At 43.6% G+C, this 19374-nt stretch overlaps 1 protein-coding gene across 8 annotated transcripts in view; it reads right to left on the reverse strand.

Moving 5' to 3' along the window:
- Nucleotides 1-19374, reverse strand: part of Shal (potassium voltage-gated channel protein Shal) — a 116835-nt gene that overhangs the window by 66293 nt on the left and 31168 nt on the right. For all 8 annotated transcript variants that reach the window (XM_069118599.1, XM_069118600.1, XM_069118593.1 and 5 more), the window contains exon 2: nucleotides 10924-11086. In XM_069118599.1, the coding sequence (XP_068974700.1) occupies nucleotides 10924-11086 (163 nt within the window). The remainder of the gene's footprint in view (nucleotides 1-10923; nucleotides 11087-19374) is intronic.

A 19374-nucleotide genomic window follows, 5' to 3' on the forward strand; every position in this document is an offset into this window, starting at 1 on the left:
AGCGTTCCAGGTGAGAAAGGAAGTAAATCTCCAAATAATTTCCGGCCTGCCTGCATCCGCGTTTAATAGTCCCGGTATGACGACGCTGTGTCCTAAGGACGACGTAATGCGCGACTTTTCTCCTGACCCCGCGAGATCGCGCGATTAACTTCAACTGAATAACCTTTTCTTCGACCGTTTCTCGTTTTCTCGTTTTTTAGCTCCGGTCGTCGGTACCAGGTAAATCGAGAGAGCGAAATTATTCATCGACGTAACGAGCTGAAATTGTATGCAAATGCAGGCCGGCATATAATCGAGTTGCAAGCGCATTTTAAATAAATACGCGCCATCTCTGCAGGCTTCCTAGCTGTGAAATTTCAAAGAACATCATTTAAATGAATATGTATATATATTCAATTATATATACCAATTTTCTAATATCGTTAACGAACGTGATCGCTTTGTCTTTGCTTTTGTCGCGTCATTGTCTACGGACAATTAGATTTAGCTTGGTCCTCGTCTAAGGTCACTGCTGTGGGTAATTGAAACGGTCAGATCGACCGTAATCAGGCGTAATCAGATCGATTACTTACGTTCCATTACATTCCATGAGTGGTTCGCAGTTAGAATTAAACTTTTAGCAACTTTTCCTACGAATGATTCGGTCTTCGTTAATTTCTACGCAATATTTGCGCGCTAACGACGTGGTTTCACCTCTAAAAATTGTTATCGTCATCACATTGTGCAGCACATAGACGCGAACACTGTTGGAATTGTTCGATCCCGCGGTGTTTGCCAAAAGAGAACCGGTGCGACGCGCGAGATACGTTTCACAGAGCAACTTTGTCCCCTCGTTGGTACGCGCGATATTGTGTCAGCGATGAATGCGTTTTCGAATCTATGCGACTTCCTTCGCAAGAACCACGCTGCTGGACGCTGATAAATTCCGTGTCTTTTTTCCCCACCGTGCAATCGTGCCCCATAGGTTTTCTATTTTCACGAAACTACCGACTTGCGTACCGTCTTCGATTACGCGTTTAATGTCCATTTATCTAATATCATTTTTATTCCGCGCTATTGTAATTTGCGCGGTGAGGTTGATACACGTCCAACGGAAAAACATTGGAAAAGGAGCAGCGATGTCGGCGAATAATCGCGGATTAATTGAAATTGGATGAAACAATGGATGTGCCCTCCCAACCATATAATCGACTGATGCGACGTTTCTAAACTAAAACTGATGCTAGAACTACGAACGATTAAAATGTATAAATAAGACGCTCGAATTAATAGGTTGAAATATTTCCACGTAAAATATCTTTCCACGCCGTGTCTCAACTTTCCAGCCATCACGACGTATTACTTTCTTCTCGGTGAAATAAAATGAATTAAAGAAGTTAGGAAGAGCGGATTGTCTGAAATTTCGTTTAATAACCAGCCACCCTGTCGCCGATATCCTTTTATTTCCATCTGAATGCGATCTGAAAGTCGATTTTCACGCCGAGGCATAAAGGGTTCCAATTAAAAGTCCCTTTACCGAGTTCACGCCAAGTTAATCCGTTCGGAGGAATCTCCGGCGCGCTTCCATTGTCCCCGGGACATTTATCGCGGCTGCGTAATATCCCGAATATCAGTTGGAACAAAGGTGATCGACCAGCTGTGGTGGAAACGGTCGAATCAAAGGAACTCGGCGGGGCGCCACCACTTCGATGCCTTCTGTGTTTCTGTCTTCCGAAAATCCAAGGAAAAACCGATCCGTTCTCGATCGACCCCAGACACGATTATTCCATTGTTATCGGTTTATTGTGCGCCGCGACTAATATAACAGGAAACTGCGGGGCCATTTGGCAAAATTCCGATAGAGTACGTGCAGTAACTCAAAGATGATTTTCGTAGACGCGTTAATTATCGATATCGCGATACGCGCGATTAAACGCCATTAATTAGAGATCCAAAACGAGCGAAGCATGGGAAACTAACTTTAGAGCTGACGCTTGTTGTACTCTGAGTTGGTGCAATACCAAACTTTATATTGTATTTTCGCAGTTCCGAGCGGGGGAAACTCGACACGAGCGATCGAGACCGTTCAAAACAGAAAATTGATCAGTGGTGATGGATTCGAGGTTGAACGAGGGTTGCGGGTCGACCCAAATGTTTCCACGGACCGCACACGTACCAATTTGTCGGGATCGGTGGAATTTTTGAAACACGTGCTTGAAATTGCGGTCGGCGTATCTGAAATCGACTTACGTCTTTGGGTCGTTCGAATATCCGATCGACGCTGCGTGGTTGCTCGCGACCGATCGGTATCGCCACGTGCCAATTAGCCTACATTAATTAGCCTTGCGTCGTTGTAGCTCGCGCGATAATTCGCGTAACGCGTTGGAAATAAATTGGAGGGGATCTCGTACGTTCAAATCAAGAAAATACTGCGCGATTCGAGCGCGGAACGAAGAGGCAAGAGAAAGACAGAGCAACGAGAAGTTGTAGATTTTCGCCGGTAGAAAAATACATACATAACGATTGGGAGAAACAACGGACACGATAAATCTTGAACGAATCGAGAATCGTAGCCGTCCGAGATTCAAGAAACAAATTTTACGACCGTACAATTGGATTATTCGTAGAAATTCGGTTGGCTGTAAAAGATCGTGGCTACGATAAACAACGGGACTTGAGAATCGAAGACTTAAACCTTTGGGTAAATATTATCGAATTTGACGATAAAACGATCCGATATTCGAGGCATCGAGATTAACAAAAACAATCTAAAAATTCGCTTGGAAATTGCGTCTCGTATTGTTCATTGCAAAACATTTGAGTTCGAGTAAAGACAATATATATATACATATATTACGAAAACAAGGGTGACATCATCGTTCATGATATAACTGATTCATAAAAGATCTCCTGATAGCAACCATCTAATTACCAATCGATAATTAACGTTGCAACTCGAGAAAATTCACGTCGCAAGGAGTTGTTTATATTCCTCTTTGAAACGCCAATTGGACTTTGTCCTTATGTGTTGCTTGTATTTTGGAATTCTAACGATGATCTTCTTTAATTGCTTTTCTCTCTTTGTTAAGTTGTCCGAACAATCTTTGATCCGAAGAAGCCACGCGCTACGCAAATCGATGTTTTATCGGTGTAATAACGCAACGACAGCGTGTTGGCAGTAATTTAAGCTGGAGTATCTGGCCCGATTTGATTTATCGAACGTACGTGGCCGCTGAAACGCATGCCGATGAGTTTTACGAGGTGAGAACCAGCTTGACAGGCGCCGTCGAACCCTGACAATGATTTTCCACTCTTCCCTTTTTTCATTTACTCTCCACACATCCGTTGGTCGTTTGCGGAAGTTATTTTTAAAATTCGGAACCACTTTTCAAAATCTTTTTCGCGCCAAATACACGCGTTCTCGTACTTTCTCGATTTTCGATGGAAATTTTGAAGGAGAAATTGACTTCGAGCCACAGAGAATCGAAAGTAGATCAACTTGACGATAAACGAAAAGCAAATTTATTTTCGTCACTCCGATTCAGCCATGGAATTGTCTTTCAAACGCTGCCAATTCCAAATTTGAACATTTTAACGAAGAATAAGACCGGAAAGTGGAATCAAACACTTTGCATAGATCCAAATCTACGATGATTCTATACCGACGGAATTCTCTTCTCGTTACAAATAATCTTCGTATAATTTATTTCGTCTCCTCTTTTCCCTAATTCTGCCATGGAAACTGGCGCGGATCGTGTGTACACATAAATCAGGATCAAATCTAAAGAAACGCCCCTTTATAGAACCGTGTGTAAAAATCTGGAAGAAAAACAATGGAAGACACGAGAACTACCGCGGAGGTGGACGTTTTATCGTCGTAACGCCGAACAGTTTGGTCTGGACGACGTTCTTTTTTTCGCCTTTGGAAATCCCCTTCGCCATAAATTTTCCGCGAGACGAGAAACTACCACGGACAGTTTGCTGACAAGGCGCTCGTACGTTTGTAGGATTACGTGATGCTTTTCGGGGCAGAGACCACGCGTGCTGCTTCCCGGTATCGATCTATTCTCTCGGGTAATCTTTATTGAGACTGGTTAACGCATAAACTGTTTGGAAGTACATCGGTGTTTAGTGCGTTCAAGAATAGCGTGACCGTATTCGAGGCGAGAAAGAAGAGCAGAGCCTCGTCGTGATTGAGCGAATGGAACAGAGAACCAATGACGTCAAATGGGCTAGCTATCGATATCGCCCCGTGTTTATGACCATATACCAACCTCGACGTGACCGAAGCAGATCGACAGATCGCCAGGAAGATCTCTCTTTTCCTGTCTTGAATCGTTCGGAGTACACTTCGGTTGTTTAACGAGCTACCTCGTGCCGCGAATGCTTTGCTTGTTTTTCTTGCCGCGCGAACGGTAAAAGATTTCGGTTCTTTTTATCGGCCTCCGCGTCAATCATTCTTTCACGGTAATCCTTCTCCTCGAGGATTACCTCATCGATCTCGTGGCTGGTTTTCCGGTAAATGAAACACACGGGCAGGATCGTTCCATTTCTCAAGACGAAGGATAGATATTGGCGACTTCCTGAACGACGATTTTCCATTATTCCCGCGTGAACACCGAAAACACAGCGGTTTTCGTCGAATCGAACGGTGAGCTGCTACACTCGGATGCCGGAGGACTAAATGGGTTAATTACTGGGTGCGCGGCGTAAATCTTCGTCAGTCGACATTCATCGTAAATATTCGTAGGCGTTTCCCCGTGACTTGAATGTCAAAGCGTCTGCCAATAATTGTCCAGTCGTTGCCCAGTCGGGGAGAGACGGCTTAACGAGCACGCGCTACCATGCCAAATAGGACAAATTGCACCATAAGGCAGAAACCGATCGCTTCTGGCCTTTCGTTCCGTTTCGGGATTCGCCTAACCGACGACCTCGATATTTCGAACAGCACGAAAAATATCTGCTCCCTTGGCTCGCCGGTTCATTCGGGAATCAACCGGCAGAGGAAGTAATCGTTGATCGAGAAAACAGAAAAATGAAACAAAGCAGCGATATCAGAGAACGCTTCCGTCCCCTAATCTTTCGTTTCCGCTCAGGTTAGCCCAATCGACGCGTAAAAGTGGCTTCCACAAAAGTAAGTCGGCCGTATCTTTCTCTCTTTTCGTGGTAGAAAATCAGCACAGCGCGAAAGCAATCGTGCGGCTTTTTCAACCGTATTTACCGCGAGCGATTTTCACGGGTATCTTGGCAGGACCGATGGCTCCGGGCGATCACCGAGTCAAGCAAACAAACGAAAGCGTTTCGGAACACGGGGGTGGCTTCTACCCTCTTGTTGCTCGTTATTTTTTTCTTGAAACTCGCTCATTGCGTTCTTGGCCGGGCCAACGAAGCGGAAAAGGCAGAAAGCGTACCGAAAGCCCGTCCCCGAGAATAGAGATACGTGGTAAGGAGGAACTAAAGGAAATTCCTGGCAGGAGAGCGGTTTGAATCGTCGACGACTGGAGCAAAGGGCGCTCGGAGAAACGAAATATTTCATCCGAACCACGCGAAGGATTTTAAAAGACCTTTGGACGAAGAATCCTGGGATAATGGAGATGTCGACGTTCCTCTCGTTTCAAGCAAGAAAGAGTATCCAGATATCTCTCTTTGGTATTAAAGTATCTTTTAGTGTAAGTTCTCTCGTTTGTAAGAGTTCCATTCGAGAGAGAAGTTCTAGCGGGACAAGCGAAAACGTCCGTCACTGGTTAGACCAGGCGGCACAATATTTTTCCAAAACGAAATCGTTTATTACCACAGCATTGGAATAAGTTCTGTTCGAACTGATTTCAAACGACCCTGATTCTCCGTGCAATAAAAATCATTTAAACACTCCAACCAGGTTACGGATTATTTGCATCTCACCGGGCTGCTTCGAGCAGATTTAATGGCTCTAAAAGCGTTAAACTCCTCGATAATCGTAAACCATCCTAACGACGATTGCTTCGAAAAGTTTCTTCTAAAAATCATCGTAGCAATCGGAGGAAGAAAGTCGATCCTCGAGTAAAATAATTTGATGCTAAAACGAAGGGAAGTTACGATTGCACCGTAGAAAATAAGCGAAGAAGGAAGAAAGTTCTCGAGATTCGAGCAGCGAAGAAGATAGTCGTGAAATAATATCCCGTGAAAGTTAACGCGATCTCAACTCGTTCGCACGTTTAATTACATTTATGCGGTGAAACCCGTGGCCCCTCATCATTGTCTTTCGTTTATTCACGAACGGTCAGCAAAAAGACGACGCCACTACGCTTCCATATTCCATGTAATTTTTCCTCTTTCTCTCTCTCTCTCTCTCTCTCTCTCGATTATGCTCACTGTTCTTTCTACCTTGATTTTCGATATTGCGATCGTTTTTCGATATCGTTTCGCTCGAATAGAGGATCAAATCCTCGTTGATGGCGTTCCATATAGAAAATGCTGAATAGCGACGACTTTCCTAGCGCATTTCGGTATTCTTATAATTCCTACCGAGAAATTACCTCGGATTCTTTCCTTCTACGCTGTCTAGGATTTTCTACTCTTACGATACGACGATATGAAAGAGGTATTTTTATGTATTCATATTTGGTGAAAAACCGAAATTTATAGAACGGCCGATCAAGTTGCCGCGAAAATGCGGAGTTCGTTTCACGACAGAGAAACTTCACCGTGGCAACTGTTTACTTATGGAAGCTTCTCTCAAATATTTGTTTATCCTTAGCCGACTGAACTCGGGTGCTACGTGCAAAATCGATCTCGAAGGCTAGATCGCTGGTAGAAAATGGACAACTTCGTCGGACTTGTAGGTTTCCCGTCCAATCTATTTATTTGCATGGTACGAACGTCCATTCGATACCATTACACTTCCGTTCGCGTTGATGCTACCGATAAGCTACTTTGACGATTTTCCAACTTCCTTTGCAAAGTTACGTTTGCTCGGATTCCACGTTCTCCCTTGTATCGTTTAATAAACTCACCACGTAACCAAAATAAAATTTAAACCCAAAAAATATTCCATACGACTCGGTTGAGAATACGATTACCACAACGACAATTTTATTCTTGAAAACTGCAAAGATCGACAGTTGTCTAGCTCGGTGAAATTCACGTTAAAGCAGACGATGATACGGGACGAACAGACACAATACCAAAAGTTGTTCTAAAATCGGAACTCGTTCCTGACCGGCCACGTGACGAAAACGAGAGACAGAAAGGGCGGGGGAGGTGTAGAGAAAAGGAAAGATCCGTCAGTGTCCGAAACCGCGAATCAGAACGAGCGTGGCCATGCATATGTAGATGCGATGTATCTGCATTGCAGATTTGACCGGGCCGCGAAAGAAAGCGAGCTCTGATTTCAGGACTGCGAATTGTCGGGAAACTGTCCTCCCCGCCTCCTAATTTGCAAAAACTTCTCCGTTGATCTTTGACTCGGTGAATTTCGCGCGCCTTAATGCGGCCCGGCAGTTGCCTGTGGTTTTTCCATCGACTTCGTTTCGTCGATTCGACTGCGCTCAAAGAATGGTATTTAGCGAAACGAGAATCGGATATGCGGAGTTTTGTCAGACGGTTCGAGAGTTGTGCGCCTGATGCTCGTACAATTCGCGATAAATACGTAAAATAGAACCGTGTGAGAAAACATTAAGGCACAGAATTGCACAAGTTTGAGTCGTTTCAAAATATATCCATATAATCGTGATAGTCGTTTGTAATTACAGAAAGTTGGAAATGTTCCGCTCCAAACACAATACATTCGTTAAATGTGTATTTGAATACGTACGCGTGAAATTAGCGGCTGATATAGCGCGGAAATTATCTGCGTCGCGAAATCCTTCGTCCTCTGTTTCCTCTGTCTCGAGGAGGCTAATACACACTTTGTCTCCTGAGTCAATAGTAATCGAGACATCGCAACAGACGCTTGTAACATACGGACGATAAAACTTTGCAAACCCTCCACTATAATTCTTCCAACTTTAACGCGAAAGAATCGTCTACTTTAGCGAACGACGCGACGACGAGGAGCAACAATCGCCATCAATCAACCCCGCGAAACGGCCGGAAGTTCCTCGACCGCGATCATACTGGCCGCCACTTTATTCGGCCAGCTGTCTCTGTCTCTCGGAGAACACGGGATAGTGGTAATGAACTGAGGGTAGCCGCTGGCCGTCGGCCAAGCCAAACTACCGCTAGAACCTCGAGCTAAACTGTCCGCGAGGAGCCACCGTAAGATTTCTGATCTCGCCGAGCCGTTTAAAAGAAATTACAAATCGGTGACTGGTTTTTCGCAATCCGCCACTTCTGGCCGACTTCTGCGTTAAACTCTGCCAGGCAGGTTACACGGTCGTTCGTCAACCGGCGCTTGTCGTTTGTGACAGTGAAAAGGGGGACAATTGCCGGCTCTCGTCGACGTTCAGACATATCGTGGAAATAAAATCTAATAACACGAAACACCCGAGTTGAGAAACTACCGGTAAATCGACTAGTTCCTTTTGATCCGCGTTGATTGAACGCGACACGCGAGTCGTTGGGTTACTCGAAAATAATGGCACGATCGAGCAGGCCCGTTTAACATTTCCAAGAGCAATTTGTCGGAGGAAACGTAGGCCGCGGCCGAACCGGGATTTTTGTGTCAAGACGCTCGATGGTCTCTCCAACTTTAACGAGAACAATTGCAGGTAACTGCTCCATGGAGGAAATAGTGGAGCTCCGCATACAAAAGATAAATCGTGGGCGGCTCGAATGAAAATGTATTCAAGGCTTAATGGGTGCTCGATCAAATTGACCGGTTTAGCGAGTCGGAAAACGAAAGCATCGAGGATAATCGGTGACTTCCATTTGACGATTAAAGGCCCCAGGCAAGTAAAGCCAATCGTAGCCGTCATTAGCATCCGCGATAGCGGAGCGCCTCTCGAGCTTGTTCTTTGATGTTCGTGCTAATAAAATATCGGTAGCTGAGTAAAAATAGCTACGCGGTTTCATCGGAATATAATTTCAATACCGACGGGTTCCTCGTTCGCGATCGCGTCCTTTTTTAGATCCTAACAGAACAACGTCGTTAATTTTCTTGTTTCCGGCGATTAAAATACGATAGCGTCGTTCTAGCTGATTATAGAACGCGATACTGTCGGACAATTATCGAGGAACGTACATTTCTAGGCAACTGCGGCTATCGTCCCTTTTCATCGTGCAATGCGAGTGAGATACAAACATTTTTACAACACTGTTACGCTAAAAGCTAAGAAGCAGGCTACTTTGCACAGTCAATTCGAACAATTGATGAAATAGCTACGATTAATTAACGAAGCGATATCCTGGCCAGTTACCGCGACGTCGTTGTAAATAGAGGAAACATTGAGGTAGTACAACGTGCCGAGAAAATCTTCAACACTCGTACCGCGTGAAAATAGAAGCTAGACAATGCAACGACTAGACTATTTCTGTTCGAGAGCTAAATCGGGCATCGGGAGAATCCAGAAAGACTAGTCGAGAAGTAGGACTCGGTCGGAGCATTGATTCCCGTGAAACAGGTTGTTGAATTTAAATCGAAACGTTATTTTTGCTTCTTTCTATTTCCATAGACGATTCATAGAAATTCAGTAGCTTGAAAATACCCGAAAGAAATCAGGAATTTCAACAGCTGTCTTTCTACGTAGAAATACTCTCACCTACTCCATTTTCTCCAGCCATGAACTCGGCCCGTTCTAATCGATTGGTCGCATTCCTGGCCACCAGTGACACCCAGTAAGATAACCACACAGCACGACGATATAGCCCAATTCGATCGGATTATATAACGTCGAATTAACTTTCATCATTACGCGGATGCAATCGAGAACGCTCAACGGCCGCACTTTGAATTAGACACCGCAATTTCTCGGAAATTGTCGGATCATCGTAAACAGAGATGTTCTATTTATATTCGAAGGTGAAATTGAAACTAAGCGAAAGCAGAACCTTTTGGCAGAAAGACTCGCGTTGGTAAAGATGACCTTTGGCAAAATTAATCGTAGTGTCCGTTCACGGAGCACACCGGTGCTGCAAGGAACAGAAGCTTAAATCCACCAGGTGGTTGACCCAACATTTACATTTTGCCTGTAAAATATCTCGTCTCTGATATCGAAACCAAAAGTTTCTCTAACTTTAATCCTGTCTTCTACGAGTGAATTTCAAATCGTCGTTCGATCAATCGTTAAATATCGCGGATGAATACAGCGAACGTTGAAGTGTGAAATACAACGGTAGAATTGAAAATATCAAAATCGTCCGTGTATCGTGATCAACGGAGGTACAAGGAGGAAAATCCTCGATGTCTGTTTGAAAGTTTGCCATGCTATGGCCTTGGGGCCGGGCAACTAGGTCCAAAGACAACATCCAACAATATCGATATCCAGTGTACCAGAATAAAGTGAACAGTCCGTGGCGCGAATAGTGACACAGCTATTTGTGGATACGCCAGGCGTATGTATATACGAGAAAAACGGACGAAAACACATCGCGAAACACGAATCGCCTACTTAAGCGCGTCCACGATACACCAAGACGCGCGATCTGTTCCTTTATCATCCTTCGTGACACGGAAATCTCTGTCGAAACTTCCCTCGGAACTTTTATTTTTATTGCCTTCGAATAAAAATAAAATCTCCATTTCCATAAGACGTAAATTAAGGTTAATCGGATCCGTTTTCGAATCGTTCTACTCATCGACGGTTCGTTGAATTACAGCTAGATCGGGCCGGAATTAAGGTCGAATTAAATTTCGACCGAACCGGGCTCGTTCACGATAACACGCGTTACCGATAACAGATTAACAACGCGAAGATAGATGGCCCACGATTCGTACGACGAATCGGCGCGCCATTTTCAATACGACGATATATGCGTGGATCGGGTGTATCGTATCGATAAGGAGACGCGTAAAAAAATCACACTCACCCTTTGCGCCTTTCGCTTGTCAGCCCGCTGATTCTGGTGATATATTCGGCTGAAATTACTGACGATAACAGGCACCGGTAAAGCGATCACAAGGACACCGCTAAGAGAGCATACACCCCCCACGATTTTTCCCGCGATCGTTTTCGGAACCATGTCACCGTACCTGTAACACACGAGCAATTCCAATTTATTAGTATTATAAATTATCTTATAATCTGTAATACAATAATAGACTGATAAATCGATACTTAATAAATCTACGTTTAAGACACGTTGAAAAACTTGTGTTACTAGTATCTTTGACGAAAGGTGAATAAGAACGCAATAATCATTGACACACTCGCAGAAGCTTTCTAATAAATCGACTACCTTCTGCTCGAAATCATTTTTCAAAGAATGAATGCGAGTCTGAGCTATAAGGGAACATAGCTCCTGTCTGACGATAGACGGACCGTTTCCCTTCACTCGATACTTTTCCCACGTAAACCTTACTCCTACTTGTCAACCACACTTTGTTGCGTATTTGTTGCATTTCTCGATATCCTTTCACTCAGTTATATCAAAAACATTTCTAGCGGAAGCCGTTGCAGTTGACAAACTCTGAAATTGCATACTAATCGTCTATAACTTAACAAAGTCTTGTGAAACTGCGAATCGTTATAATTCGTGCTAGAAACAGCGTAAGAAATAGGACGAAATTATCCGAGTACGAAAGAAACTTTGTTCCTACTTTTTAACCATCTCCAGGAACGCGTTTAATTGGAAAATTTCTGCCCCGCTGTCTGCATAATTACATAGTTGTTTCACGACCGCGAGTATCGCTATGAACCACCGCTGGCACGATTTATAAAATAATTTGCATCGTGATTTTCGCGTCGATACGAAGGTAGCAGAAAAGAGAAGAGAAGAAACGAGGAATGGAACTTTGCAGGGGAAAAGTTGGTGCATTCGCGAAGCTTCATTCCGAGCGTTACACTTTCAATTTCAATTTTTTGTGGATTGCATTAAACGGATAAAAGAAAACGGGCAAAGGAAGAAAGAAGAAGGGAAAAACGACAAATTCACGATATCCCGTAAAGATTACGAGCGACTTTTCTCGTCGAGCATACCGCGATAAAACTTTTCTACGGCTATACGTGCCCCAAAACGTGGTTACCCATCCCCCTCGATGCTTTTCACGGGTTGATACAGTTGCAAATCCACATTGGCTAACTGTTTCAATTTTTCAGTCGGAAATTACACCAACCGTACATTTTTTATCGACCTCTTTCCTCTTTCATCCTTTTTTTTCAAACTCACCCTTTTGTTTTACCTCGAGCGAGAAATTATTTTAGTAAAACGAAATCTGCTTCCAAAAGATCTCCTAAATGTTCCACATGAAATCCGGCAAGTGGAGCGAGAAAACTTGGCAACTGGAATGTTTGTAGCAGGATCGTAGACGTCTCGATCCGTTGACTAAGGAGAAGAAGAATATAGTAAAATCGATACAGACGCCGCGCACTGTGTATGAACTAGTCGTGCTTAATGCCCTGTCTTCGCGGAGGCAAGCAACGCCGCAAGCTTGCACCGCAAACGTCAAGTCTGCTTGACAGAGGCCTGGCAACGCGATGTCTGACTATGACGTCTTATTCCATTGCACGAGTGAAAATTCACTCGAACTGTCTCGGCGCACCGGCGTTTATAATTCCATGTTCAAAGCTGGAACAACGCATCACGCAGCATCCGGATTTTATTTTTTAATAGGAAATGGCAACCGTTATACATTTATAAACAATGAAATAATAAAGGAATAAAATGTGCGGCTGTCAACGGGGATATTAAACTGTTCAAAATGCAAACGAGGGATTTATACGTGACCGTCGAAATGGGGACGCGGAACAATTTTGACGAGTGACGTTGATCAAAATTAAATTGAAAAAGAATGAATAGATTCGCGCTGAAACTAGCGGGTATTCGATAAAACATAAATATAACGCAATAAAGCGAATGATCTCTAAAATTTCGAAATGGAATCAAGTAATTTATCGAATTAGCGATGCGAAATGGGGAAACTCGGTGAAATTTCGAGAGGAGAATTGGTCGTCCGTTGAGGATGAAGGAGGTGCTTAATTGAAAAATGATCGATAACGCCGAGGAGAGAAACACGAACGAAGCTTCATTTAAATAAAAGAATGATAAATCGAACAATCTGATTGATATTGTCGAGGGAACGACAAGCAATTTCAGAGTCCGGATGTATGGTCAAAAAATAACGAAAAATAAAAAGTAACCTACACGCCTATAACGAATATAGGCGTACTTTTCCAAGCGTCCTCATCTGAATGATGATTCGTGGGACTATACGAGACCGTTTTTCCGTGGAAGATACGATCGACCGTATGGTTTCTGTCGTCAGGTGCCTATATTCCCACGGAATAATCTAGCTCATTCATATTTCTTAAACAGGTGCGCCTCGCGTACTATGAAAAATTACGATAAATTCACGAACACTTTCTCCACTCGGTGCAGCCATACTCGACACAATTTTCACGTGACCCTGGTAAAAGTAGTTGGGTTAAATCGATGTGCCGTTAATGACTGATCGACGGTCGTGTCTGGATTTTTATAAAGCCTCGAAAAATTGGGAAATGGCCGGGCAAATTGGAAACGTCACGTTCACGTAGCCACGCAAACCGATCGCACGATCGAAGCTTGAAGGAACGAAGTGCCTTTCAAATAAATAAAACCGCCAGGGACAAAATTCGATTGTCAAACTTTGGTGAATTTATTGGCGTTTCATCGAATGGCACTCGGTGACAGATACAATCGGCGTTTCCAGTCGGCTTCTGAGAGCTGAGGGCTACTCGTCCCAACGAGACATCAGAAGAAACGGAGAAACTTGAAAAGGGAAACTTTGCCGCAAGAAGAGGACAATGAACCGCCAGCTCGAATAGGGTAGCAGGTAGTGAATCGTGCTGAAAATTTGGAATTCTTTCGGTCGTGAGTGAAATTTTATAGCAGATATACCGATAGCTACCGAAATAGAAACATATTCGAGGAGAAATTCGCACGACCCTTGACTCTTAGCGAACTTTCCATTTCCTCCGCTTTCGATAAACTCGCGTGAATACCGAGAAGGTCTCGCGCCTAAATTTCCATGTTTGAAGAAGATTCGTATATTTCATCAAATATTTGTAACATTAAAATTCTTTTATCGAGTAAACCTACTCGTCTAAAAACACCACCAACCACTTTCTTAAAATAAATTGCTTACCCACGCCGATAAATAGGCAAACTTGACAAAAAATATGATCAGAGGAAAACGTAGGTTAGCTGGTGCGAGAAGGAAAAGAAGAAAAAGGAGCTGCACGAGAAAATCACAAAGGGTGTTAGAGGTTTATCGATGCAGTCGAGCCCTGATGCTATTCATCAGAGAGGGGAGCGCAAAACAAAGACAGGAATCATTGAAAGCTGGGGGCCGCTAAAGGGGCGATAAGCATGGATTCCCGCGGTCGTAACGTATTTGTGCCGGCACGCATTAGTGGCCGGCGGTTTCCACGTAATTACGGCTGGTTGCAGCATACAAGCCGCATATGTAGGCCGCTGCATTATTAAAAAGAGAACCGTGTATACTAATTGGCAAGCGACGAAGGCGGCGCTCGTTACTCTCGCTTTGCAAATCCACCGACCAAGCAATTCATCGGAGCTCGTACAAGGCTGGCCGAAGAAAGACACTTGAATTATTCCACAAATGCTACAAGCTAAGGTCCTGGCAAGCGTGGAAGGTCGATCTTTGTTGATCTGTTTTCTGAATAAATCATTCAATGTTTATTAAACATTGGTCTGAGTCTTATTTCGGCTTCGGTACGGTACAACTTCATCGATGTAAGTCGATCGAGAAAGCAACGGTTCATATAGTAGAAATTTACTGAGTTTCCTTGTCACTCGTAATTTTTAACTCGACTAATATGGACTCCTGTTCGTGATCGTGGATTCGATCATATAATCAGGTATTAATTAAAATTTTGTTCCCATAAATGGGGTATTACAGTAGATCAAAGAGCACGATATTCTCACGACATAGACCCAGAACAGATTTAGACTAAAAACAATCACTGTAGAAGCCAGATCGTTCATCAGACATTCAAGGAACGATTTCACTAATGCGCGTTTCGACGGTCACCATGCTGCTTTTAATTGGACGAGGTCAACTAACAGAGAGAGAGACAGAGAGAGAGAAGTTAGAGAAGGCAAGATGAGGAATCGAGCAAATCGGGCAAACGTTCGGCGAGGCTATGAAAATCCAGGAGGCGACCGCGATCCGGGTCGACGTGTTCCAGCGATGTATGCCGAATTAGTTGACGGCACGCCGGCATCCAGATCCCGCGGGATGGAACGAAACGACGACGTGCATGTCCCGGAAGGACCCCAGGAAACTGCGACATAATTCGATAAAGCGGCCCCGGGTCTGCTGAGAGCGACTACGATCGAGGATTGGCCCGCTGGCGATGTTCCATATTACGCTCGCTCGAGCGACGCTTTTCGAACGAGATGCCACTTAGAAAATAGTGGTAATACGGCCGAGCAAAAACATGGAAATCGACCGAATTATCACCGTCGGAATAGATCCGGTTCAGCCATTCTGTTTCTTCGTTTGCCTCTCTCACCGAACGATCGATCGACTTTCGATTTATTTAGCAATCCGATCACGCGCCGTTGTTTATCGTTTGCGGAAACGTGCCAGCTTGCGCAAAAGCTTTTCATCCAGTGTTTATTTTCTTTTTCTTTAGTATTTCGGGATCTGGATTTTCGTTCCAATTGCAACTTTCCTATCAAATGGGCGATAAACTTTCTCCTTTGTATAACATCGCCGCGTATGAATTGCCTCATTAAACGTTAGAATTTTACATTTCTAAGTTAGAATGGACCTGTGTGCTGACACAAAATGGTACAGAGGAATCTATTGTCTTCCTTGATATACGAAGGTAAATGTAGAACAAAATCGCGTCGTATGATAAATCTAGCTTGTATTTCATCTGTGGTACTAGTTGAATATTTTCCACTTTCATGCAGCTGTAGCATCGTTAACAAGGACGACACGTGTTTTCACGGACAAGTTCTTCTTTAGTGCTGTTCACAATGAACGAGAAAATAACTAAGCACGGCTGGCTAGCGGTTTTTGTCGACGAGCAGAAACGGGCGATCGGTCTGTTCGACGAAATCGATGGGACAAAAAGCGTTGAAAAACCTTCTGACCGTATTAAAAGTTAATTAAACTGCACTCGACTTTCCAAGTCATTTCCACGAAGACACCGGATTACCTTCGTGTTCTCGTCGAAAGAAACTTGCAGTCAGAGAAATGCGATTTGCAAATTTTCAAGAACTTCTAGTACAATGTTCCATGCTATTCAGAATTTTTCAATTTAATTTACCTACTTTAAAGACGCTGAAAACACCAGCTTCGATCAATTCCTCGCGAACGAACCTCTCCAACGACAATGTTCGTTCCTTAAGAAATAAGCTCGTAATAATCGACCATACCCACGATCGACCAGATCGTAAAATAAGGGTAAACGCGTTCGCAGCTTGTTCGAGAACGAACGATCGGGTTGCCAGGCTTTTTCTCCTGGAATTAATGGAAAGTTGAAAAAAAAGACGCCGGATATAATTACCCCGTAAATCGTGCCGCGCACGTTCTTCGAATTAAAAGGAAAGGAGAAGGTTAGTCGGCAACCTCCACGATCCCGACCTGATTTCTTTATTCGTCCTCCCCTCGAATCAAAGAAACGAGGATCGTCGAAGGAGCAGACAAGCGCAGCAGAGAGAACTACTTTTCCACACCGACAAATTCGATCGTTCCGTCTTTGAGCGGACAAGCACCGACAACTGAAACTTCAACCCCGCTCCAAAGAAGTTCCTCTTCTCGTTTCGCTCTCCTTTCTTAATTTTTCCCCCTTTTTTTTCAGAGTTTCCTAAAATACGATAACTTTTCTGCCTCGAGACGCGATCAAACCGATCGAAGACCATTGAAACGGAAATGCATCTCCGAGCAAAGTAGATCGAACGACGACTATTCGCATTAAAATTTTTATCCGAACCCAACCATTGAGAGAATTGCTACAGTCTCTTGATTTTTCCGTTTCTCTCTGACATCATTTTTCATCGTTGGGCAAAGGAGTAAGGACGTTCCGTAAAGCTTAAAATTTTAGGAGAATTACACGCTCGATTAGCGAATGACTCCAGAACGGTTTATTTTCGCGACATCTGGTTTCGTCCGAGCGAGAACAATTTGGACGATCGTATCGCGACGATTATGGGAAAATTGATGTTCTTGAGCGAGAGAGCAGAGTGTCGGAAAAAGATATACGACGATCGAACTATGAAACTACGAGGCGGCAAAGTTATTAAATGTTAATTAATTACAGATTTACGATTACAGTGGGAAGAATTGCCCCTCTCTATGGACTTCGTAAAGGACTTTAACCATTTAAAGCCTCAGACGACGGAATATCCATTATGAGAAAGAATCTGAAACGTTTTGCGACTCGATTAATTCCAATCGAGACACTGGTTGCCAAAGATTATTCGACATGCTCGCATGTAACCATGGATACGACAGAATAGATCCAGTCTACGCGCGTGTACCTGTACCAAGGTGCATTAAAACCTACCGTGAAAATGGCTTAATGAACTTTGGAAAACCGATCGCGTCGAGTAATTCGTTTAAAACGAGTTTCGCGTTGCGGAACGGTTTACTTCCAGCAGCGAAGCACATCGCACTGTCGTCACGTGCTTCTTTAATTTTTCTTAAGAAAAATCCACCCTGTCTTCCCCTGTTTCATTAATATAGTCCACATGAACGCGATGCCGAGTTAATTTCATCTCACTTTAAATACATAAAGCTTCGTTATCGTCTCTCAACGTGCGCGAACGAAAGAGAAAACACGTAACTCGTTCAATGCAGCCTCGCTATCTCGTGGCTGGAGGAAAAAAAAAGGAGGAGGATATTTTCCACAGTTGAAGCACGGGGTAAAGCACTGAAAGTAAAGTAACGGCTTATGGTCGCGGAATGGCGACCATTGCGGCAGTTTCAAGGATACGAGAACTCCGAAAACAAAAATCGTTTAAGTGACCATGAGATCGTTTTTACGATTGTTCTTTATTCGATACTAAAAATGCTCTAAACTTTTTACGATTCGAATACTCGAATACCCAACGTCGATCGTTTCGCATCCGTGTTTTGAAACGCGTCGTCAACTTTGTCGCGCGATTGGGCGGTTCGTTAGCTTCAACGCGTATACTTTACCGTAGTAATAATAGAAACGCCGTGTTGGTCGCGAACCTCGATATATCTTTCGTCGACGCTGCACCGGTTTCTCCACGACTGTTTCGTCGACGGACTAAAATTAATTAGATTGTGTCATTTCTCCGCGGCAGCATATATTTTCCATCGCTCGACGCGACACGACACCGCGCGATTGATCGTTCCTCCCTGTCGAACGATCTCATTAACTTTAGACATTTCGTATTCGTTCCTTCGTTCGCTGTCGTCGCTCCGTATAGACAGATTATTTCGTAAGAAAAATCGAGGTTGATCGCGAACCACTTTGCGAATCTGTTCATACTTCGTCGTAGTAAATTCGAAACTGACACATTTTCCTGACCGTAGCCAAGGAAACTGAAATTTGACTAAAGCTGCGCGTTAACGCTAGAACTACTAACCTACATTACATATCCGAAGATATTGTACGTAGATGTTTATAATTAAACCGGTGTAATAAAGATACGTAGGTATTTATAATTACGTTTCTGTTTCAATACAAGTCATTAGTTTTGCCGAAGGCACTCGCCTATCTATAGTAATTGCAAAAACAAAAGATTTTGGCAAGTTTGGCAGTTCTAATGTTAAAGCAAGCACACTCAGAGTCAAAGTATTTAATTATTCTATGTATAAAGTTTAGCTATCCAACAAGTTTTGTCGCCTGACGATCAAGCGAAGCAAATTCCGTACGAGACGGTCTCTGTGTTTAAATAGAATACGATACGACAGGGAATTCTAGAAGTAGCTAAGATAACACGCTAAATCAAGAACTATTTAGCAAAATATTTTCATACGTCGCGAACCTGAATCTGCTTGCTAAATCTCCGGCTCGAAGCTCGTCAAACCAGTAAATATTATCGGAAACCATTTCATCATAGCGGCTGTTCTAACGCATTATGGATAAAAGTGGAAATGAAATTGAACGGAAACGAATCCGTAGTTCAAGGAGAACATTCCGATCGCGGGATGAGTCTCTTATTTGTCGCGGACTACCGGGACACGCGACGGCAGAACGAGTTTAGAATCTAGCAAGAACACATGGATCACTAGTGCTATCTTTAGAGAAGCGCGAACGCCGCGAGAATATCTGCCACTTAAACGCGCGCGTTAAGCTCGTCTTAAAGCCGATCGCCGTCGATGAAACGGCAATC

This window comes from Bombus flavifrons, chromosome 8 (assembly GCF_040668555.2).
Source record: "Bombus flavifrons isolate JBK064 chromosome 8, iyBomFlav1_principal, whole genome shotgun sequence".
NCBI classification, from domain to species: Eukaryota; Metazoa; Arthropoda; class Insecta; order Hymenoptera; family Apidae; genus Bombus; species Bombus flavifrons.